General features: G+C 37.9%; 1 protein-coding gene across 10 annotated transcripts in view; it reads left to right on the top strand.

Annotated features, from left to right (window-relative positions):
- COBL (cordon-bleu WH2 repeat protein) overlaps positions 1-25,005 on the top strand; it is a 208,189-nt gene that overhangs the window by 98,070 nt on the left and 85,114 nt on the right. For 6 of the 10 annotated variants that reach the window (XM_040585927.1, XM_040585924.1, XM_040585922.1 and 3 more), the window contains 5 exons: positions 1,615-1,825; positions 2,567-2,795; positions 4,873-4,917; positions 7,302-7,396; positions 10,722-10,802. In XM_040585927.1, the coding sequence (XP_040441861.1) occupies positions 1,615-1,825; positions 2,567-2,795; positions 4,873-4,917; positions 7,302-7,396; positions 10,722-10,802 (661 nt within the window). Of the gene's footprint in view, positions 1-1,614; positions 1,826-2,566; positions 2,796-2,831; positions 3,333-4,872; positions 4,918-7,301; positions 7,397-10,721; positions 10,803-25,005 lie in introns of those variants that run through there. The other 4 variants (XM_040585926.1, XM_040585929.1, XM_040585932.1 and 1 more) reach the window with 4 other exon arrangements.

Genomic DNA, 25,005 nt, shown 5'->3' with positions numbered 1-25,005 from the left:
GTGTTAGCAGTTACCACAGTGCTCTATTTTTCTGAAGCCTCCTTTACATATGAACAACTTCTGTTTTCCTTGTTTGATCTTCAGTCATCTTTTCAGTCTGTTCTTTCAGTGTGATCACTTCTATAAATTTTCCACGCTTGCCACTTTTTCAGCTCACACTGTGTAACTCAGTTGAACTTGAAATAGGTTACTGTAAAGCAAGTCCTTTCTCATCTCTTGTGTGGGAAGATCTGTCACCTACATATTAGTCTTTTGCCTGTTAATTAAGGGATTGTTCTTGTTTTCCGTTCTTGTCTTTGCTATTAGCTCTCCAGGGTTCTTCAAGTTCCTGAGCAGTTGTTGGCAAAAAACATAAACTTAGAAAGAAGATGGGCAGCTCCCCCCCACCCCCCAGCCCCTGCCCCAAGTAGCTTCTTAGATGCCGACAGCTTGCAGTTGAAGTGCAATTCTTGAGCTACAGATGTAATGGTGGTAGCTAATAACCTGTGAAGGATTTAATTTTCTTTGAATTTGCTTGCATTTTGAATCTGTTTTTGAATACAGTTTTTCTAGTTTACACATTAGAAGAGATGCCAATTCCTTTGGCAAATGTGCTGCCTGTGCACTTATTTTCACTTCTGCTAGAAGAAAAATATCCCATATGTATGACAGGCTTCAGGTACAAATGGTAATTTTTTTCAAGTTATGTTGTTTTGTTGATGACAGAAACTAGTTTACGAAACCAGAACTTTTCAGAAACAACTAGTTTTAAAACGCATGTTTTCTCTGATTCTGGATGGAATTTTAAGGAGGAAGGTTGAATAAAAGGAACCCTTCAGTGCCTTGGTAGAAGGGAATTTCTGGGGTGTGGAGGAGCACAGTTTGTATCTGCTGTGTGAGGCACTATCAAGCTCCAGTGAATGTTGAGTTATTGACACAAAACGGAGTACCTCCATGCAGAGGCATGGCATAAGAGGGGTGGTGACTGTTTCTTTTTAACCTCATGGTTTAAGTATCACATCTGCAATAATAGTTATTGATAATGCAAATACTTGAAACCAGATGTTTTTATATAGGGTTACTATCCTGACTAAAATAAATATGGAAGGGATTTCTTGTACTTGGAAATATTGCTGGTATCAGATGGGTTCAGGGAAAGTTGTAAGCTGGAAACAAAAATATTGTCTACCTTTCATTGCAGATTTACATGCTCCTTTTTGAGTTGCATTATGTGATGGTTCAGGTCTAGGTATAGTTTATCTTACTATGAGTGCATCATTTATTTATATCTTGTCTTCGTGTTAAGGAACAGGGTTTGAATTGGAGAATCTAATGTATGGATTTAGCAGATAAGCCAAGAGCGGATAAAGTGCATCTTATGTTTGTTAGTGCTATTATTGGCACTGTTGTCTGCCTTATAATGAACAGTTAATTGCCGGCTCATAAACATACTGAAGTGCAAATATATGTAATTCCTAACATTTTATCTGATCTGTTTAGCATTTCAAAGCATTAGCGCTGTTCCCTCCCAAAGATAGTTAACTAGTGACACATCCACAGTTTCCATTGTCTTTTTCTCCCATATGAAAACTGAGGTACATTTTTAGCTAATGGTGAATGTCTTCTTCCCTGCAGTAAAGCTGTGATGGATCTGTTGGTTGATTTATGCAGCCAGTATCGTTTAAATCCATCCCAACATAGTCTTGAACTGAAGTCATCAGGAACTCAACAACCTCTGAGTTACAAGCCAAACACTTTGATAGGAGCACTGGATGTACAGACAGTACTTCTGAAGGAGAAGGTTCCTGAAGAGAAGACAAAACGTCCTCTGCCAAGGGTCCCTGAGGTTGGTATGCTGTAGGGCTAAAATGGTGTGATGAAACATCATTTCATTCCTATGCTTTCAAGCAGTTCATTCAGTCTTGGCATCTTCAAACCAGATGGGAAAGGCTTGAGTTTGACTATAACCTGCTTAACTGATTTACATTCAGACTGGTAGGTGCAGTCTGAACTCCTGCATTTAGACAAAATGTTACGTTGCCTGTGGTTGGACAGATGGAAATCTGGTCTTATAAAGACCCTTGATTGAAGACGGGGGTGACTGAAAATTGCAGTAGTGGCTGAAATTAGGGTTATGGGGTTGTGTGGAGATAGACAGGGTTTTGGTGGTTATTTTGTTTGCCATCCTTATTGAAGATATGCAAGAAGACTATTTGTTAATAAATGTGTTTCACGGTAATGTGAAGATTAAGCAGTAGCCATTTTCCAAATGCGTTTGCTGAAATTATTATTATTATGAATCAGAATAGCTGATTACACTGTCATGCCTTTCAGAGTAGTACTTGTAAACATTCACAAATTATGTCTGCCTCTGATTCCTTTTCTTTGTTTGCCTGTTCTTGTGAATGTCTCGTTAGTGACAGGGGAGTTCCGAGATTTTTTTAATTTTTTTTTTTCTAATAGTATTTTTTGCAATAGTGTGCATGTGGGATAAGTTTGTCTAGGAGGAGTCAAGACACTACAGAAGTCCCCACTGCCTTTCTTGCCATCACAGAAGGAGGGCTGAGAGTTTGGGTTTGTTCTGCAGAAATCTGTGAGGCTGGTAGTGAACTACCTGAAGACGCAGAAGGCTGTGGTTCGAGTTAGTCCAGAGGTGCCTCTCCACAACATCATCCCAGCTATTTGTGAGAAGTGTGAAGTCAGTCAAGAGCACATTGTTCTTCTGCGAGATGGCATCACTGGAGAGGAGCTGGAACTTACCAAGTCATTGGAGGAGCTGGGGATAAAGGAGCTGTACGCCTGGGACAGAAAAAGAGGTGAGCTGATACTGAAGGTGGTTGCTGCAGGGTTAGATGACATGCCAACAATATTACGGGCAACTTAAAGGCGTTTGTGCTCTTGTTCCTTTGTGGCCAGCTGAAGCAGTGGAGTGAAAACTCAGTCCAGAGAGCAGCATGGGTTTGTTCAGTGAGCCATGCCCAGAGTGGCAGCCAGGACAGCAGTGTGCCCAGCTGTCCTAGGCTGCTCTCGGGCCCTTTGCCAAGCTGGGCTGGCCCCTGGCAGGGCGCAGGTCGGCCTGGGGCAGGGCAAAAGGAGGAGCTTTGCTACCTCCTGGAGCTGCTGTCAGTACAGGTATGCATAACACTGGGGCCTCGTCCAGGCAGAGCCTGTCACCTACCTGTGCTGTGGGTTGGAGAGAAAGAAAGAAGAGAGATGCCATAGTTATGGCAGCTGTGAAAGCTGAGAGGCAGAGGCGACAGACCAGGGCTTATGAGAAACAGACTGTGGATAGGTTCAGAGACGGTTCCTCCAAAGATCAAGATATTGACAGTTTAGTGAAGATATGCTAAGAGGTATTTGTATTTAAAATTCTGTTCTCTTGTTTATTCGCTCTCATTTTCTGTTCTTGTAGATGATATTGTAGCAGCAGTTTCTTGGACTTGAGATCTATCAGCCTGATTGTGTATTCAAATAGCGTAATTATGCAATGTGCTTTAAAATATACCTGCTTTAAAAATACACATTGCCAAGCACTACTTCCTTTGAGGTCAGAAAGGGATATTCATTAAAATTGTCTCCTGCAGTTTGTCTCAATTGGTATCGCTTCCAGTACAGTGAATATCCTTATTTATTGTTTAGGTAACATCAGTCTGGTAGGTGCTGAGCAGCAGGCTTATTTTTTATTTATATAGTTATTTATTTATGTTGATGTTCTGTCTCTTCTTTCAAACTCCTGTGGTAAGTGACAGTTCTACCTTTGTGTGAGTCAAATTCCAATGAGTTTAGCCTTTGAAATAAACTAAATGTCTCCTTTTCCTTTTTAATTATTAGGACGCTCAAAAAAGCGGCTGACAACATGTCATAACTCAATTGCATGTTTGTTTGGGTTTTTAAGGCTGTTTACTGCTAAACATAAGCTAATCATTTTGGAGCAACATATTGAACATGCAGAGTATTCAACAGGATTCATTCAGCATACTTCAGGGACAATTTACCAAGTAGTTAGCCTAAGTGTTCCTTAAACTCTTTTCCTTTAAAATGGAAGTGATGGGGTGTATACTAGTGCAGTATTGGTCCTCGAATCTGGTTGTTGCATGTACAGTTAAAACCAAGACTTTACTTCGGGGCTGTGTTTATAGCAGCAGATTATATAACACTTCATAGTGTGCTGCTCTCTGCATCAGAGGTGTTTTTTTTTTAATATTTTATTCTTTTTTTAACCTTTCAGTATACTTTTCATTATGATAAAATCTCCCTGATCCTGAGTGTATTTCAGCCTTTTCTGCCTTCCTCTTACTCTGCACCATGGTGTCTGATGAGGAAACTGGTAAATACACATTAAATAGAAGATTTTCTTTCTTTCATCAAATTCCTTCTTGCCATGTTCTCGTTTGTAATCTCCAAGAGGAATAATCCCATTAGCTTCAGTATCAGTCGGTCTCTGAATTGTGCATTGAGTAGATGTCTGGTCTGTTTAGTAATCAGGACAGATTTTTAAAACACATTCTCACTAACAAGTAGGGCATCAGAGGTGCTGAAAGTATAGGCTGTGCTTGTGAGAGCAGATTCTAGAAAAACTTTGCGGTCATCTTTCTCTCCTTCCCTGAAACAGAAATACCAAGTGCTGAAAGATTATTGAAAGACAAGCTCTGCTGCCACCTGCTTACTTTATTTGATTTAGCAGCTGAAGTAGCTTCACAAGTGGATCGGTTATTAATACAAAGCTAAACTTCTGCTGGTAGTAGCTCTGTATGTCTGTTGTCAGTCAATATTTTTTCTTTTAATGCTTAAGAAAATAAGTACTAGGAGTAGTGAATTAATATTGTGGCTTATGAGGCAATATTAGAACTTTAATATGTCTTCTCTTGTCCTTTCATTGCCTGCTCTTTCCAGTTCCTCCATCAAAAACTCAGTCTGAACCTTCTCTGAACTACAGAGGTACTGTACAATGCTGCTGAGGGAAAAGAGTCTTTCCCTTCACACTATATTTAATGTGTGTTTGGTAGATGGGTCTTTAAGAGTGTTCCATAGAAGTGCTGTAGAGAAACAAGCTATCTTCAATCTGTGTTGTCTTCTGCAAAGTGTTGTTTCTGTGTCTGTGCTTTTGGCTGGAACAAACACTTCTGTGACTGCCGCTTCTTCAGTAATTGCCATTGAAATGCCAGCAATTAACAAGTCCTGTCATTTAACTGTTCTGCACTATATTTCTATACAGATTCCAAGTCTTTTCAGGTTACCTAAAGAGTGATTAGTTGAATTTCAGAAATGCTAACATTTCAGAGTCTCTTGGATTCAGATCTTATTTAATAGCAAAAAGAATATTTTGAGACCTATGAGATCTTCCACTGATTTCAGTGTACATGCAACTAAGCATTTTAATATCAAAACCACGTATACATTGGTTAACTCTGAATAGATGATGACTTCTAAATTGCTACGGTAGATGGGGTTTGATTAGATTACATCACTGCTTCTGCTTCTAGTTAAATAGAAAATGTGTATGTTTAATATATCCTTTTCCTCCACTGAGTGTGTTATAAAACATTACTTATATTAATTATCCTCAAGAAAGGTATGGTTGTTGATTTCTAACTGGCTATACTCCTTTGCATTACTAATGAACACACTATCACCAAAATAAAACTGTGGATAACTTTACTTTAAATTTTCAGGAAGTCCGCCTCCAGTAAGTGACAGTCATCGAGCAAATCAGCTCATGGCCTGTTGCCTCCTGGCTTCACTAATGCCAGTACTTCTTCCCCTAATGGTCTGTCATTACTTGCTGTGGCTTCCTCCTGTGCAAAGCAGAATACTAGAGAGAGTATCTACTGTATTTATTTAAGAAAAATTGATAAAGATTTATAAAGATTCCTTGTTTTGAGATGATATGCTGTGTTTAAAATCCTAGTGTATTGGTATTATACAACGTGTAACGGTAATGTTGATCATCAGCTGTTACTGACATAGCTTATACTAGGCTTTCATCTTTATTGTTCATAGTTAAAGGCTATGTAAGGGAATCGTGATCCACATCCAATTTCAGCCCAGCCCCAAACAGCAGTTTCTGGTGAATGAGCATAGGCAGCGCTTAGTATTTGAGAAGAGTATTAAATCATTACTGTGTTTTTCTGCAGTGGAGTTGCAGACGTTCTTAAGGATAGTTTCTCCCTGTTTTCCTCTGGGTTCATCTTTACTTTTCTGCTGTGCTTTGAACTACTGTGTGTGCCTAACACCTTCTAACACCTGACATGTTGAGATGCAAAAATGATCTGTGTGAACAACATGTATTTTGTGTGAAATGCAAATCAGTTTACAGGAGTTCTGGGATGACTCTTTTTTTGTGAAGGAAACCTTTATTTTGTGTCAACAAATAAGTCATTTTTGTTTGCTTCTTAATTGTTATTAAACAAAGAAATATTTACAAGAGAAAGCCATTTTTCTCTGCACATTAAACTTTCTGTGTGGTAGTGGGGTATTTGGATGTGCTTGGAACCAGGGAGAAATCTTTATAGCATTATGCAATGCCCGTTTAAAAACAAGACTGGAAGAGCTTTACCATCTGTATATTAAACATCAAACCAGTGGTTGTTCCCTGTAATGCATGACCTTATCATTTTGCTCATCCAGCTTGGGTCTTGTTGGGGAAACTGAAGGGGAAACTAAACAGTTTGAGAATTCATACAGTTCCTTAGCTGGTTCAAGGAGGACATGTATGTGTGAGCTCTTAACAGCCTGAAATGTGTATAAACTTGCCTCTTCTTCCACCTGAAGTAAAAGCACCAAAATGAGAAAAGATGAGCACAACCAGCTTCTTGAAGTTCTAAGGAGAGACCTTTCTCTAAGGGGAAGGCCTCTTTTCTCTTCATGGAGCTTTATCTGCATCCACATTGAGAGTCTTTCGATTAACTTCACTGTGTTAAGTCAGGCCTGTGAATTGTTGAAGGTACTCACCATCATCTTTTTAAATTTTTTTTTCCCCCTAGTACTTTATGAGTTTTAAGTGAGACAAGTAACAAGCATTTCTGAAGACTAAGCAACTTGCTCATGGTTTGCCTTTTAATAAAATTACAAAATTGTGATTGAAACCTTACTGCAGTTTATAAAATTATTCCATTTGCTTCTGTTAGAGTTTGAAACAAACTTGGAACAAATAAAAGTTTGATGAAAAAAGGAAGTGGAGGTTCTGGTAATTACTTAGATAATTCAGTTCATAACATCTCCATTTCATAAAAATCCAGCATTAATCCAGTATGTTTTATAATACTGATCTTCTGAATCTTTATTTCAGAAATGTAAAAAATATTCCATTATAATTGTTTCAGAACCAAGTCGAAAGGCTTCAGTAAGCAATGATGCAATAGAAAAAGAAAAGACAAGACTTCTGGGATTGTTTAAAACAGATAGAAGAAGCAGCAAGGTAAGTATTCAGTAGTGTACAACCTCACTGAAGAGAATTGTTTTCTTTCCACATACATATATCTGTGGGTGATGTCATTTGTTTTTTCTGTCTTTCTGTCTTCCAAGGAGTAATGTTTTAGCAAGTGCATAAACTATGTTCAGTCAGTGCAGCCTGAGGCATACCAGCTGCTTATTGAAGGAGTCAGGCACATTCACCATGTATACTTTTTTTTTTTTCTTAAAAAGCTGTGAGTTCAGTAGTTGTTGACAAAGGGCAGCAGTTTCAAGAACTTATGTCCACTTAGTAGTGCTTGGATTACAAAATGCATTTCTGAAAGAACTGATGTAATATAGAACAATTAAGATATCAAGTAAAGTATCATATTGACTTTTCTGTGCATGAGTGATGATCTGTTCTAAAGCTTTTGTTTCTTTAGGAAGCTCTATGTGGTCATGCTGTTGCCATCTCCAAGTCTGTAAAACCAATGAATCAGGTGTAGAAGAAATAACTTGCAGTACTAAACTGAAGGATCAGTATCTGCTGGGGTGCATTTTTAACTTTGTTTTTAATCTTGAGTTGGAAAATTTTAAAAAGAAATTTCATATAAAATTTTTTTCTTCTGTTGACATGCCTTTGTGAAAAATGTGTCATTCATCACAAAAATTAAATACAGAAAAACTTTCTAACTCAAGAACATTCATTACTGGGCTTGTAACTACATATTTTTTGTATCCTTTGCTACAAATATCAGTGTCAAGAGCTTTTGAGTGTATTTAATGCATCCTAGAGATGTCAGAGTAAAAAAGAAATTTTATTTTTTCTGATTTAAAAAGCCCTCCCAGAATTCTGCCATGAAATAGTAAAATGGTTGTCTGATGAACTGGTACTAAGAACGGACTGGTGTTTCACTTCCCCTTCCAGTCTTCTCCGTCATATCTTAAAAACTGTGGAAGCTTTCAGAAATCTTCATTAGTTCTCTGCCCTTTTGATTATGGTCAAATTTGGAGTATTTTTGCTGGGGAATAGCTTCCTTTAAGGACACTGGGAATTACTGTGTTGAAAACTCTGATCTGTCACAGATGCTGAGCTGTTCTTAACATCTTACAAAGGACACGTGGAAACTGTATTTTATGAGATAGGAAGTCACTCACTTTCAGAGTGTTTATCCTCTTTAAGAAAACATTTCCCATTTAGAACAGAACAGTAACTGAAACAATAATGCTGTATCTGCTTGGCAGAATCAAGTAAACAGGGGAGCTCAGCTTGAGCCTCTAGAGCATGTTGTGGGGCTGTAGTTCCTTTGGAAGAACCAAATATATTACAGCATGCAGTTTCTGCATTACAGTTTGTCCTCTTACTCAATTTTCCTGAGTTTGGTATGAAGTGTGTACTCTTAGAGTTCTAAATCCTGAATCAGCTCAGATTAAACCTGTAAAATATTTACATTTGCAACCTTAGAAAAAGTTGCTATGAAGCATCCCAATTCTGTGGTTACTGCAGTGGGTTTCTGTCAGCCGAGTGTCCTGAGATGAGTGTCCCAAGACTGCAAACACCTCAAATTTTTTTCTGTTCTCTTCCTCATACTTGTTAATCAACAACAAAGGAGGTGAAAGGGTTTTTAAAATACAACTTTTAATAGATGCTAAGGATATTTGGGATCAATTAGCAAGTTACAAGTAGTATTTGACCTGGGAAAAAGTAGGAACTGTACAAACAAGTACAAGAAACAGCTTCTAGATCTGAGATAAATGTGTACGTCTTTCTTGCTACTAGTTCTGACAAGTTAATTGAGTTGGTCATTTCTTTATTGGATTCTTATTTTCAAATGACAAATACTCTGTAGGAAAAGAAACTGAATCATCCACTTTGTCTAGTCCAGCAAGGAAGTCATTGTTGCCTTTTCAATACAAAGCTTTAGGAGTTTGAACCCAAATAGATGAAAGAATTATTGAAAACTGAAGAATAGTGCAACACACAGGGGCAAGCAGGTGTTAACTGAGCATAATACATCTGGCTTGATACTGTGGAAGATTTCTAACCAAAACAGCAATGAAAGTGCTGAACAGACTTAGTAGAATGAGGGCAAAAAGTGAGTTCTTTTAAGGAAGGATTTTTTGAAGATATTACATGATGGGATGCCCTGTGATTTTCAGGGCACTGGAATCAAAGGGCCAGATTTCCTAAACTCTGCTGTTCATGATTATTTTTACATTTTTACTTCTCCACGAGACTTAAGTTGGTTCTGCTTAGTTGTTTTATTTTTTTCTTTTGGTTTGCATTGTAATTTGCAGTGATGCTCAGTGTGTGTGTGTGTTTATGTATGTGATCAGACATGATCTGTATTTTAGAACTATATGATAGCAAGAGTTCTCCAAAGTCTTGCACAGTAGTAGTGCTGCAGAGCTGAAGGGGAAGGCCGTTTTTTTTGCAGGGAAGGAAGAGTATTAGCCTGTGTTGCAAACTGTCCTGGATCAGGTGTCACTGTGTGCTACAGGCCTACGCTCAGATTTCCATGCCCACACACATGCTTTCTTTCTCAGCTAGCTCACTGAGAGCAATAATTGTGGTGTGACAATACATTAGATCTGACTATTTGAAAAAAAACTTCCTTCTATGTTAAAAACACCATGACATAGAATGAAAGCGGAGTCCTCTTCTTATGGTTAATACAAATTTGTCGAACGTTTTTCTTTGGTTAACTTTGTACTGGCAGGCTTAATGCCAGATCAGGTATCATCTTGTTCTCTCCATTCTAATTTTATGCTGGATCAGTTACCCTCTGTTCTTCTGCAGCTGGCATAAAAAACATAAAGGTGGCATGAACTCTGTATCTTTTTGATGTGAAATGTAGTCATGTGCCTGAGGCTAAATCCAGATCAAATTGGCACTGCTAAGCAATCCAGTAGAGCAGAGGTCCTGAGCAGATAATTATGGAATCTAGGCTTAAGTAGGGGGTAATATGCTAGTGCACAAAAACAGTCCCGTCATTGACAAGTGGCAGGGAAGAGGTTTCTGTGTGTTTCCCTGTGTCTGGGTGTAGCAGAGACTTACAGTCTGGTCCCTGGTGCTACAGGAGTTGATTACTACCCGTTTTCCTCCTAGCCCAAGAATTGTTCTGTTTCTTTATATTCTTAATTCTTTCTGCTGATGGATTTCTTAGGGCCTTGCCTCCATCAGAGAAATTTTGCATACTACATACGAGTTTCTCAGCAATCGGGTCCAGCACTACTGAGACAGACAGTTTGCCTTCATTCAGTGATAAGGTTTGATGTTTTGCTCTGGCATGTTTTTGCTGTTTTGTTTCCGTTGCTGCTGCTGTGTAGGATACTTGTTTGTGTTGCAGACAGAAGAACACTTGATGAACAGAAATTGTGGTGAGGAGGATGTTTTTAGTTCTGCATCTACAAGTGAAGGAAGCTTGGATGTAAGTACTAACACGGCTTGTAGACGCTACTGCATTCCTATTAGATCCTGCATTTTGAATAACCAGAAACCACTGCTATTCCTGATGCTTAGCCAAGTAGAATTAGAAATAGGTTACTATTTAGCAGGCTTAGTTATGTGAGTGCACAGTTTGTGTATCTTGATGAAGGTAAATGCAATGCACTGTCTGCAAATAAAACTTGCTAGCATCACCTTAAGTCTAAGTTTCTTTCAATGTTAAATTCTAAGCAGTTGTGAGAAGAAGGCTTTTTAACCAAGGACACAAATGTTGTAAGACTGTGACTGTACTACATAATGCAAGAATATGTTTGCTTTATCCATACATCTAGAGGGGGCTTTTTTCTTATAAAACTACACTTCTCATTTTTATCCTTTCACGTGTCTTTCGCAGCATGGCAGCATTTAGTTTGTTCATAAGTAGCTTGGGGGTGGAAAGTACTTTTGTTTTAAACGCTGGAAATAACAGAAAGGATTTTTGTTAGTACTTCAGTAGATTTTAGGGTGCTAAAATCCTGTGAACCACATTTTGAGAAGTTTTTAAGTGCCTAACAGACTGCTAAATTTTGAGGATTTAGGTATCTAATTTAGAAAGTGAATCCTAAATATTTTTGTAAGTCTGTTCTGGTGGATTAGTAATCATAATAAGTAGTGTGCCTTGTTGTTGTTTATTTATTTGTTTTTTGGTTACTTGGCTTTTTGTTACCATATTTTCAAAACTTGGAGAAGACTTTGTTGATGACATGATAGATGCCTGAAATGTGAGGTTCAGCTCTGAATCCCCCTTTCACAAACAAGTATTTGGAAAAGGAGTGCTAATCCACAATATGCGCAGCTCATTAGCCACAGAGACAGGTGACAGGAAATTGTTGAAAAAAAGAGGAGAGAACAAATTCTAGATAAAAAGGATAGTGTGAAAGAAGTCAAAAGGGAGAAATAGATGGAGAAGTGATTGGGTGTGAAGTTAAAAAACTCCGAACTGCAAATCTGTGAAGACTTCATAATGATAGAGTACTGAAACTCTAGGTGCTTGTTACCCAGATTTTTAGTGTCATACTATGACACTATGATGAATGTTTGTGTGAGAGCTCTTATTAGCATAAAGTCCTAGTAGAGGGTGACGTGGGTAATTGAAGTACGCTAGGTAGAAGTACAGAAAAAACATCACAAGCTCTGACAGAATAAAATAATCTTGTGGTTTGTATTCACTGCCATTATAAATTAATCTCAGTATCTTGAAACCCAAAGTACTAGTGAAGGAGGAGGAGGAGGAAGAGGTGGGATTCCAAGTGATGATATGAAGGTCACTCGGATACTCGGAACTGTCTTTTACACTAGCGTGTGGTCCATTTGATTTAGTACTATTCTACTAAACTTGCAGAAGATTTATGAAGTAACTTAACAGATCTGCTCAGCAGCACAGAAGGTCCATCCTTTGAATGGGCTAGATGGGCTTCAGGAAGCAGGTCAGCAGTTGTGATGTGTTGGTGAAAAATTCTAAAATACTGTAAAATTGGCATAGATAGTTGGCATAGATAACTTGTATTAACGTAGGATAATATTCCAGTGGAAACGCCAATGAAAACACTTTAGAAATTCAGCTTAGCAGTTCTTTATATAGACTAGACTTTGAGACCCTTGATCATTCTGCATAATTTTTTATTCCATTTGGTCAAAAGATATCCTCTTTATTGATTTCATTGGAACTGAGTTCCAATGAAATAAAAAAAAATGGAATTTTGAGTATTCAAAATAAGTGGTATGCTACATAGCCATATATATGAAATACACGTTTAGAACTCACTGTATAGAAATTTCATTGAGCTAGTAAGATAGGACTTTTAGCAAAATGTAATCTAATAGAGGCTTCCTCTTGCAATTTCATCAGGTTTACTTTCTGTTACTGTTTTGGGTCATCTGAAAGTATTTTGCATTTTCTGTGTGGGAATCAAAGCCAAAGTTTCAGATTTATTTCTGGAAGGAAAATAGTTTGCTGTTGCCTTCAGCATAGTGCCAGGAGATACATGGCTGGATCAGGAAAATTTTTCTTGACTATAAAGAAGTAGGCAACTCATTAAATACTACTGAAGTAAGGGCATGAACTTCAGTATGTTTAGTTTAAATCCTTTTCTCACTTACTACATCGTGGCAATGTGTACTGAATTGTAGAAAAAGTAATGGTTCTGTTCTGGGTATTGATTGGTATTTTTAAAAAAGTTGGCAATATAAAGGAATGGAATAAAGGTGTAAGAAATAAAAGGTCCTTAGTATTTGTTCAAGCACAAATTATAATTTTTTTGTAACCAACAAACCATTCTCAATGCCATATTTATCTAATTATTATTAGAATTTTTAATACCCCTAAAAATACCTTGGATTGTTGATAAGGAAGCAGATTTTCAAAGTCAACATGTGAAAAAACTTATTCTTGAGGTGAAGGGACATTTGTTCACAGTATCAGCAAAAATAAAGGTGAAAAAAGATTTGTTAACACCTTAGAGAGTGTAAAAATGCAGGAAAAGAACTCTCCATGGCAATCCTCGGAATGCAGCAGTTCAGTACCACACACATCAGTAAAGAACCTGAAATCAAAGCAGAAATCTCCCTGAATCTGTTCAGTTTTGTGCTAAGCAGATGAGCTTTACATCCAGGTTAACTTTTCACAAGTCAAATGCTATTGAAGTACACTGATGTATAAATACGACATACAAATAAATCAGTTGGAAGTTGCAGCACAATTAGCTGTATTTCACATTCTGTATGCCAGAGGGTCAGAGCTGGAATTTAGAACAGCTGGAGAAAAAAAAAGGGACTTTAATCTCTGCCACTTGGTGTCACTCTTCTCAAACAGTTGATCAAGATGAAACCCAGTATTTGGAGTGCAGTACTAAAATTAGCTGGGTTTATTTTTGGGGCCTTCGTATTTTCATAAATCAAGAGCGAAAAAACACATCCCAAGTGCTGAACGACGTGTAGCTATGATGTGGACTTTGTTTGTGTAATAAATCAGCTTGGGGAAAAAAATGTTTAGAAGTACAGCCAGGGACACTTAGCAGAGGATTTGAAACTTCAGCACAAAGTCTTATCACACAGAGTTTCTGTAGTTCACATAAGACTTCAGCAGAGCAATGTTAGAGGATTTTCACTGGTACTGTTTTTAAAAAATCTGGTCTTCAGTGTATGTCTGAATATAGCTGTTAGAACAGAATCAGTGAGCCTAAAGGAAGCAGTAGTTCCCTGCTTAATTAATCTGTTATGGTTATTATTATATATGTTTATGAACAAAATTTATCAGGGAAAAAAATGTCATTTTAAATACCAAAAATTTATCAGATATGTTTAGGATATGTGTATGGTGTGTTGTTTTATTTATTTCATAGTACCTGTATAATTGCAAGATTGTGTTCCAGAAGAAAAATACTGTGCTAGTATTTGAAAAAAATTATCAGGAGTCCTAGTGCATGAGTAACCTTGGCAGTCACCTCTTAAATTATGGGAACAGCTATTTTCCCTATAAAGGCTTTTAAAAAATATATTATTTACCTTTTCAGAGCCCTGTTTTCTCTTAATGTACTCTTTTATGCCCTCATTGATGGCAAGAGTTACATCATTCATGATACACTTTACCAGTTCAGAAGTGGTTGGAAAGAAGGATGAAGTACAGTTACATGAAAGTGATTGGAAATGTGATTTCTCTTCAGCTGTGTCAGGTCTCAGGTGCTCAGTTAGTGCCATCTACTGTCAAGGATTTCACCTCATGTGGCCAGGTACTGTTTAGGACAGTAGGAATGAGACTATTGCCCATGTCATCTAAATGGAAGTTAACAGCCATCTACTTGTCATATTTGCTTGTGTCTGATAATCACATTCACTTTAAATTCCTATTTTCATGTTCTTGCTTCTTGGTCTTTTGGCAATGCTTCGAATTATGTTGGTTGTGTGTGTTTATTTGTACTATCAGGGTCAAATCCTGGGATAGTTGTGTTGCATTTTATACAGTTAGAGCTATCTATGTACACTGTCAAAGGCATAAGTTGTGATCCTGCCTTGAAACGGTTTTGCTTGGTGTGGTTTTGTTGCAAAATGTAAAACTCAACAAACTGAGTATGGAGAGTTGCTAAATACTACAGCAGACTGGTGTGTTCTGCCCAGTCTTCTGTTACAGAGTGCCTGTAAGCCGAGTAGGTGCCAGAGGATGACACTAGGGAAGATACAGTGTAGTTAAAAATGTTTTCATTTGTGCAACTGTTGACATGATTAGAAGAAAAATAGATTTATTAAATACCAGATATCTCAGGATAGGTTTCACTATTGCAGTAGAGGTAGTTTTATTTTGATACCCTGTGATACACTCCAGAAAAAAAAAATATTTAATTGTTAACTTACCTTAGTAACAAGAAAGGTTTGCCAGAGCTTTTTTGGGGGTTTGCGAGGGGTTTGTGACTGGCACTCAAAGAATTCCAATAGGTAGCAAAGATGACAGTGATCAGCTTTCTTTCTCCGTGTCTGCTGAGGGCAGGACAAGAAGTAATGTGCTTTATATATAGCAATGAAATTTTAAATTGGAAAAAAATCTGACTGCATGGAGGTTTCACGAGGAAGCAGGTTATTAAAGAGACTGTAAAATCCTTATCATCACCTAATCTGTAAAACCTCCAAAAATGTCTAGAGGATGAGCTATACATATTTGAATCTGTCTTGGAGCAGAGGGATAGATAGGTGGGCCATGGAGGTGCTCTTCAGACAGATTGTGGCTGCTGAAGAGATGTAGCTGTACCCACCCCTTCTGTGGTGTGCACTTACAGGTTATTAACTGTTTTCCTTCATGTGAATCATAGATAATTTTGCATAATACAGTATCTTTATATTTTTCTTATGGTATGTGATGGCAGGAGGCAAGACCTTGAAACAGTGGCTGCCTGCCACCAGACTTCAAATTCTTGCTTCAAAGCATGGTGTTACTAGACCTCTTCAAAGAAAAGGTCCTTGGAGTTAGTGTAAAATATAATCTCAGAACCAGCTGAACTACTCTGGCTCAAAAAAAAAAAAAAAAAAAAAAAAAAAAAAGGCCTGAGGCAGACACCTGGAATGGAAAGTCTCAGCATCTATGGTTAAAGCATGGTAAAGTTACAAGCTATTAAAAGCAGTATCTGGTGAAGAGACATGTTGGCTGACCCCTGTTCTGTCTGTGCTGCTTAGCTTGTATACCACAGTATTGCCAACTTAATGCATTCAAAAATCACTTGTCAGCTCTTCTCACCACCACACAAAAGTGACTTAAGATCGTGAGGTTTGAAAACAAGTCATTTAGGATGGACTTTCCTTCCCCCCATTTGGCTTCTGAGCATTAGGTTTGTAGAGGTCACATATCTATAAACATTTTTTTTGCGACCATGAAGGTTTTATTAAAAACAAAATATTATCTCATAGTTCTTGGTTGCTAGAACCTGCATCGTCACATAAAACTGCGTGGTTCAGGATAAAATCATCACAACACATTGCATTCAAAAAGACAACTTGGAAACTTCAGTTCCTGCAGTGGTTTTGGGAGGGTGTTTTGAAGGAAACATTTTCAAGAAACATTCTGAGATGGACAGAGAGAAATGGATCAAGTTGAATCAAAAGGGCTTGAGTAAGGGCCATACCAACAAAATGAACTGGGCATAGCTGTGGCTGGCAGTGCCTGTTTTAAATACCCGGCAGCATGGGCTTATTTTGGGCACTGGATCTAAGCATCCCAGAGTCAGATTTCCCAAGTTTTGAAGCCACTGAAATCTGCACAGCAGGAGTTGCACATTAAACTCTGCCCATCCTCTGTGTCTGCTGCCTGCCTCAGCTCAAGGCTGAACTTTGAGTCAGCTGCTAGATTTAGTTATTTAAAGCTTTTACTCTAAAAGTTGACTGTTTACCACATCATTGTTAACCAAAATGTGAGTGCACTAAGTTCAGTTCTCTTCTCTGTCTTTAGAGATACCAGCCAATCTTCTATCTCTCTCAGGACCATTATTGAGAGAATTATTTCCTCCTTTGCAAAGAAAACCAAAATACTTGCTGGGCTGGAGACTGCCTGGAACAAAGCTGTGAGGTATTCTTGATGTGGGAAGCATCCTTTTGTAAAAATACCCAAATATTCAGTGACTCAGAAAGAGAGAGCGCAAGCAAGCCTAACTATTCAGACCAGTAACGAAATAAGTGGGGTGGCAGCTCTGGGTTCCAGTGCCAGCGCCAGGGATGTGTTTCTGTGTTTTATGCTAAGCATATGTAAGATCCAGCAAATAAGTAGTCACTGCAGCTAGAACTGGAGGAGGCAAGTGGCTTGTGCTGTCTGCCCAGATGAGTGCCCTAATCACAGTCTCTTTCTAGCTAAACTCATATTCATGTCCTTGAACAGAATAATCTCAGTCTGCTCATGAGAGGGGAGAAGGTGTTTTCTCAACTAGAAGAACATTTTGAACTGGGATATGCCATATTGTTACTGAGTCGTTGAACTTCGGGCAGGGGGGAGGGCAAGGCAGGAGAGAAATACCATAGCAGCCTCTTCTACCAGTTATGTTTTTTGTGGAGCTGGGTTTCTTAGTTGTGCTTTAAGTGCACCTGTTGAATCAAGCTCCTTGGCTGATGAAGATGGAGAGATATGCCCATTTTATGGATCTTGAAGGAGTTTAGGCAGGAGGTTAGAAGCATATTTTCTCAGCAGTTTCATAAGTTCTCAGCTTAGCATGCCCAGAAGCAGAATTTAGGCACCATAATGGGAGTAAGCACATCAGAAGAATATGTGTCAGGCTTATTGAAGAGAAAGCACAAAGTGGGGTGAGTTAGGGAGGCCCAGCCTAACAGGAGCATGCTAAGTTCGGCTACCGTGAGGCAATTCAGCTTCCAGACTTGGGCTGCATGGCATCATTCTCTATACTGTGGATGTACCCTGTCGGTCTGGCTTAAGTTGGCTCAGATATCTCCCTCGGATGTTTAATTAAGACCTGGTGGCACACCCTTAACCACCCAAATCCTTTTATGTCTGATTCATCTTTTGTTACTGATTTCACTGAAAAGTTCTGAAGTTAACTCGCTGGAAAAAATAGAATAAAGCAGCAGCTAATAAGACCAATGGCTTTTAATTTGCATTAATAAAAGGACATTAAAAAAACCCAAAGACAATCTTAAACTCCATTTGAGATTTTTCTAGTGACATCTCAACCACTCACGCTTTGCTCCCTTGGTATTTAATATTACCAGAGCCCCTTAATAGTGTATAATAGCCTTGTAATTCATATTTGGTCATAATTCATTCAGCATATTGTTCTTAATGTAACTGGCAAGCATGCAGTGGTGTGGAAAATACCACCTTTAAAGAAAAGTTTATCCCAGGATCAGGCTTTTCTGCAGTTGGATAAGGAGAGATGTAGTTCCTTCAAAAAGTCTTCCACATATTTCTGTGAACATAAAATGCTTTTTGTGCTTAAGTTTGGGATGGTCTGGGAGTGAGTCAGGGAATTATTAATTCCACTGCAAAGTACATTTCTCTTTGATTTAACGATGGATATCCAAATATTTCTTGAAAGCTTTCCAAATGTAACTACTGTAGTGAACGGATTAGTGTGTATTTATGCCAGTGCCCTTTGCTAGATGAAATAAAAAAATGTCTAATTTTGTATCATTGGCTCCATATTTGTAATAAACAATGGAAAAAAATTTTCAGACAGTAACACCTGTTTTTGTAGTGGCATAATCTGAATCACATGTAACCATAGATTTATTATATTAGTCTAAAATATCTTATTAGCATATGTAGATTTGAGATACAGTGAAGATTTTCAACACCAGTTAAGGTATAATTTCTTTTCTTTTGCAAACAATTTCTGAGGCTTGAGCGCTAATAGGATTTGGTTCTTTTCCAGCCTCTTGTGTGGACACTGAAGACTTGATTTCATTAAAAGTAGTGGCAAACAATAACATTTCTTTTAATTAGATGATCTCATGATTTCCACACATATTTGTTCTATGCATTGTTGTTCGTTGGCAAAACCGAGCTGCTTGGTAGCGTGTGAAACCATATGTCTCAATAACATCTTATGGCAGGTGAGGGAGGATTTGCAAAACAACATTTGCTGACAGGACACAATGCATTTTACTTTGATGGCGAAGTTTTCCTGAGTGAACTTTATGGCTTAGTTCTCTCATGCAAAGTCAAACCTACATGAGGCGTAGCGGGTCTTACAGGTCTCCCTGTAACTCAGGAGTTGTGTGTATGAAGCAAAGATCGTATAGCGCTAACTACTGTGTCTGCTGCTCAGTTGTTCATCACTACAGGGACCTTCTAATGCTTGCAGTGTGTGTAGCTGTTTCACATTTTTTCTTTCTTACTAAACAACTGTTATAAATTAGGTTTTATTGGTCTTTTACGTGCAGAGTTCCCAAACTGATATTCCCCTTTGAGCTTAGCAGAAATGATTACAAATAATTTCAGACATCACTTTTTCTCATACTCTCCAATGTGTAAATATTTCATTTGAATTCTCAGCAACATTTTGGGACACAAGCTGAAGAGGGGAAAGAATGTGACAAATAGCGGTCAGTCTTTTTTTAAAGACGTTTACAACAGCATGAAGTAGTAATACCTTCAGTCAGATCCATTTTCTTGAATTATTTTTTTTTAATATCATTTATGCTTTTGAGTAGATCTCAGAATACTCGGGGAGATGAAGGAGGGTATTCCTTGTTTTATAAATGTTCAGCTGGAAGGCTAGAAAAGAGAAGGTGGATGAAGGCAAATAGCAAGAGGTAGCCCTGCAGAGGTCTTAAATAGGTAACCGTGTGCATTGGACCAACTGACTTTTTCAGTGTCATACCAAGCGCCTGTTTAAGTGTTTTGCTGGTTCAGTACCTCAGTGACCTGTCAAGAGAGCCAGGTGTGACCAGTGCCTAGGACATGAGCTGTGTAGGCTGTCTCTGAAGTATACTGACATAGCAAGATGGAGAGATTACAAGCAGATTTATGATTGTTAGTGTTTGGTTCCCCCACACTCCCCCTCCTCTGGTTATAATATATTCTTCTTTACATCCCAGAAAATGCTTAAGTATACATCTTGATTTTGATTTCTCCCAGTTTCAGCACAGAGATGGTGTGATTTCATTGGCTCTAAATAGAGCTTGTTCTGATTTACAGTTGTTTGCATAGGACAAGAGTAAGGCCAGTAAAGTGCACTGTGGAGGTTTGCCTTGTAAAAACCTAATGGCAATGGATTTGGCAGAAAGGGGAAGGGAAGAAGAAACATTTTAAACTATTTATTAATCAAGAATTCCAGCAGCGAGGCTTTTCTTGCCTTGATTCTGGCAAATGTACAGCTGAGAGATACTGTGCAGAGACTGTTTCTGCACAAAGAGAGAAAGCCCTTCAAGTGTAAACATTTGAGCAGCTGGCATGGGAGATTAGTGTAGCATTGGTGGAAGGAGGGTAATAGTGGATAGTGGCGCTGTCTAAATTTAACAAACGTTAAACAAGGTCCTTGTTCTAGGTTAAGGGTTACAGGTCAGAAAGACAATATCAACTAAAAATACTGGCAATTTTACAAGTCAGTCAAAGTCATTAACTAGTATTTAATTAAAAGCAAATCACTATCCAAAGTTGTGACACCTTCCTCCCTGCCCCCCAAAAGAAAAAAAAAAAAAGTTTTTTTGAAAAAAATATTCTATGCAACCTGTTTCAGTTAAGGAAAAAAAACCACTTTATCTCTCTATGGAAAGGCAGCACTTTGAGGCTTCTTAATGTTTTTGCTTTGGATTGTGAACGGTCTTAATATATTGTTCTACTTTTAATTTCCTGTGGCTGAATATTATATCAAAAGAAAGCATCATGCTGAGGGTGAAAGTGTTGTAGGACCTGTTAGCTTTGTAGACATGTGTTCATAACGCTGTTTAACATCATCTGTGGGGGTTATGTTTTGTTTTATATAAAACCTTGCCCAATAGTTTCACAACATCGTTGTACATCAGGGTGTCTGGTCATATGTTGGGTTCTTTGGATTTTGTTATTTAACTTGCATTTTGATCACGCTTTTAAAACAACTCCTTGCCTAGTGGTTTGTGATCCGATTCACACGTGTTTTATTGGAGGTGCTTTACTTTATTAATATTCTTTAGCAGTAGAAACTAAAGTATAGGTGTCTGGAGCCAATTTTAATGTTTAAAAAACAGAGCTATGCTTTCTGTGCTGGCTTTGTTATGATTTCCATTGCATTTGAAAGTATACTCAAGAAAAAGATTTCCTGGAGAAATGACAGTGGCAGCATAGTTCAGAGCATTACTGTCTTTTGGCATCATAAAGTTAGAGTGACCATCAGAGAACTGATGCAGAACTCACTAGAGTCAGTGGAAAAATCCCTTCTGGTTTCAACTGGCTTTGGACCATGTCCTGTATGAGTCATTAGCCATTACATACACTAGACCATTCTAAAATCATTCTTTCTGGTGCTACTTCAGATTTGTTTTTACATGGACAAATATCTTCTGGCACTTTCACTATCATCTTTGGAAATGTAAGACCTTTGTTCTTTTTTAATGGACAGTTGACACAGATAAACCCTATGAGGTTGCTTAATTTATAGAGCATTTTCTCACTGGGGAAGGAGAAAACCCCAAAATAAACGTGTTAAGTCTTGTAGAAGATGAATTGCCAACAATGTCAAAGCAAGGGAGTGGCTTTCACCAACCAATAATTTGTTGCAAAAGCAGGTTTTTCTTTGTTATCTGAAGCAGTGCATGCCCAGGGAAGCAAGCAGAATTCTCAGCACTGCTTGCCCTGTTTAAGATGTAATTGTGCCAGTGGTAGTCCAAGTGTAGGTATATGTTGTATCTGTATTGCCACAGTTTTTAACTTCCATGTCAGTTAAATGTGGGACTGTTCTTGAAAAGTTTCTGCCGCAGTTCCTCAGTGGGGGTTGCACGCCAGTGGATTAGAATACTCCAGGCAGCAGGAATAAATAGATCAGAGAGCTGTGATTTCTTAGTATTTAACACAAAATTCACAAAGGAAGCAAGGCAATAAACAGTGGGAAAATTAGTTTCTTAGGAATAACAAACATTTACAAGTTGAGCTCTGGTGTCCTAAGGATATAGTGAGACTTAGCTGTCTATAATATATGCAAAGAAAGATAAAAATAGGAAAAAAATATATATAAAAAGTGGTAAAAGGCTGAAGTAGCTTGGGCTCCAGCACAGCTGTACTTCGAGTCACTTTGCAGTATTCTATATTCTCACTTCATTTTATTTAGAAGGTGGGATGACCTAGATAGAGTCGAAAGGATAATAATAACTGCTTACAATAGGGGAAAAAAATAAAAGGCCAGGGATGTTTGAAGTAATGTTTGAAGAGAATCCTAAGAAAATTCAAATAGGAGGTCTGCTTCTCTAATCTTAAGTTGTTATTCTGTGCTCAGTTACTGAACTTCAGTGATTTTTGCCGGCATGTTCAGGATATTGACTGTTCCTCAAAGACGATAGCCTTTGGATAATTCTCCAGGATGGAAAGGAAGCTTGGATCTGAATTTCATGCTCTTAAAAGATTCAGATCCTGAAATGAATTTACTTGTGACTTCTTCAGCGTATAAACATATGTATTTTCTATCCAAATTGTTCATCTCCTTTAATGGGACAAGCTTAATTTCTGTAGGTATTATGAAACTAAAGATGGATGTTTATGACACATGGTTGTGCTCTATCCATTGTCCAGCAGGAGAGTGTTGTCTTTAAACCTTCCCTGTACTCCTGTACCCTCTCCTCCTGATTTCTTCTCTTCACCCCTGTAGTCCTGACCACTGATGTTGATCTGAGACTATAAATATTCATCTCTTAGAATGGTTTGTTGCCATCCATACCAGAGCATCAAGCTGCGAGCATGATGTATTGATCTTTTGGTTTAGTCTTCTGCAGAAAGCTGTTGTATCTCCTAGAAGTGTTGATCAGCTTCAGTGCTGCTATTTGTGGACAGAAATTCTCAGCATGAAAGCTACAGATACAGTTGGGGGCTTGCTTAGGCCACCCATTAGGGTGTTGTACAGTCTGTTGTACTCAGTGTGTTTAAGTATATGTACATACATGCACAAATGTGCATACAGGCATCTGAAATTTGCTAATCGAAGTGATAAATTTTGTATGTATATGCATACCTGTGTTTCTGTGTAGTTACATGTATGTACAGACACAGGTTATGTACACACATGTGCACATCCAGACATCTGAAAGAGCTAATTGAAACGCTAAAATCCGTGGCTGTTGACTTCTGAGTCACGTTGCTCTAACCCTCTTATTGACTCTGTAATTAGGATTTGTGTTAAGATTTGCACTAATTTCAGAGTTCAAAAGCTGATTTGTTCTTTTAATTTATGTTTTAAGATCTTCAGAGGTTGCATTGTTTTCAGTAATATTTTTGGCAGTGTTTTATCATTAAGAAGTCTAAAGCTTCCTTTTTGAAAATGTGCTTTGATAGTTGGATGATTTTATTTGTCTCCCTCTAGCTAAACACCTACAGTTACCATAAACTTCAAAGGCAAAAGTAGTTGCACAACTTCATTCTAAATTAACAAAGTATTTGTGTCGGAATTTGATTATAGGGATTGCAGCTAGAAGTCAGTTCCCTGAGCTTGAATAAATCAGAGCAACTCCTTTGACTTCAGAGAGGTTCTGCAGATCTTGGTGAAAATTTGCCTTTGAATTTCAGTACAGATTTTCTCTGTTCATCAACTGCTATAATAAGTAGAGATTTTCAGAGGCCAGAAGTCCTGCAGAATTTCAACAGACAGTGAAAGATGATGAGAATTGATCATAAGTATTTGTTGTCTCTGAAAAACTTGCATGAGGACAACACTTTCATTAAAATGGTGGGGAAACTTAATTTAACTGGAATAAAACTACTTTCAGTAAAAAACAGGAATTACTTTTTCAAAACCAAACAAAGACACACCCAAAAAATTAATGCCAGGAACTATTCCATTCATAATTCTGGTCCCCATAAAAATTGGCTATGCAGACTTTAGAGCAGGTATTTTTAAACTGTATGTTTGATTTAAAGTTTCCGTCTCCTCCTCCAGTATAAATTGGCATATCTACAATGAAAACATATTGAAGATGATCAACTGTAGTGGTTTGATAGTTCCTGTATGTTAGAAGAACTTATTGGGGAGCAAGTTCTTCTCAGTAGTTTTCCAATTATTTTAAATTTCAGAAGGACATATATTGCAAATACAATAACTCTGATCTTCCATGGACCAAACACATTGGCTTCATATTTTTCTGTCATCTTTCTATACTGGGGTTGAATTAAATTCTAGAGTCTATGTGAATGTTCCTCTCTAACTCTTTCTTCTTCAAGTTTCTTCAAAATGTGTTTTTCCATTAGGGTTTGTCATTGGCTTTTAGATCTCTCTTGGTAGGTTTTAAAATGTTTCTTTGGTTATTCTCTTCCATTCAGCCTCTTTCCGTGTCTTGGTATGCATTAAATCCCTACCACAGAAATGTTAATTACACATTCACAAATCTGTGTATTAATCTACTATCTTTTCAGTACTAAATCTTTCCCAGTTTGAGTTCTGTTCATGTGACTTTTCCCCTACTTCTTCACATCAACAAGTGAGCGTTAACATCACCATACTCCGGGCTAACATATAAGCACTCATGGCATTTTCTTGCAGAATATGTTTTCTGTCCTGTGCAAGCGCCTTAGTTCATTGTTCCTTCCTTGGGATATGAGCCAGTACTGTGTCATCACATTCACTGAAGTCTTCTGCTTTTTGCTTTGCTCCTCTCCTTTCCCACATTTTTGTCTTTCAGTTTCTGTGAGGACTTCCTCTCTGGTCAAATCTGGTGAACATATTCACTTCGTTTTGTGATGTAATGACTGTTTGTGTTTCTCTCCTCACTTCTTCCCGTGTTCTTTCCTACTTTTTTTCACGAGTGTTTTCATACCACTTGGAAGAATATCCAAAAGACACTTGTGGTGCTTTTCACATTTTTTCCCATTTATTTTTATAATTCACCAAACTCCCTGCACATCTCTTGTTACAAGCCTATCTTCTGTCCCCATTTGATGAGACATTTAATCTTGAATAGATAACCCTTTCCTTTTCTTTATAGACTAGCTCTTCTGGGTTTTTTTGGTCTGGCATATTATGTGGCAAAACCTCTTGTTATCTATT

The sequence above is a fragment of the Falco naumanni genome, chromosome 3 (assembly GCF_017639655.2).
Source record: "Falco naumanni isolate bFalNau1 chromosome 3, bFalNau1.pat, whole genome shotgun sequence".
NCBI classification, from domain to species: domain Eukaryota; kingdom Metazoa; phylum Chordata; class Aves; order Falconiformes; family Falconidae; genus Falco; species Falco naumanni.
This window is presented reverse-complemented; position numbering and strand designations above follow the sequence as displayed.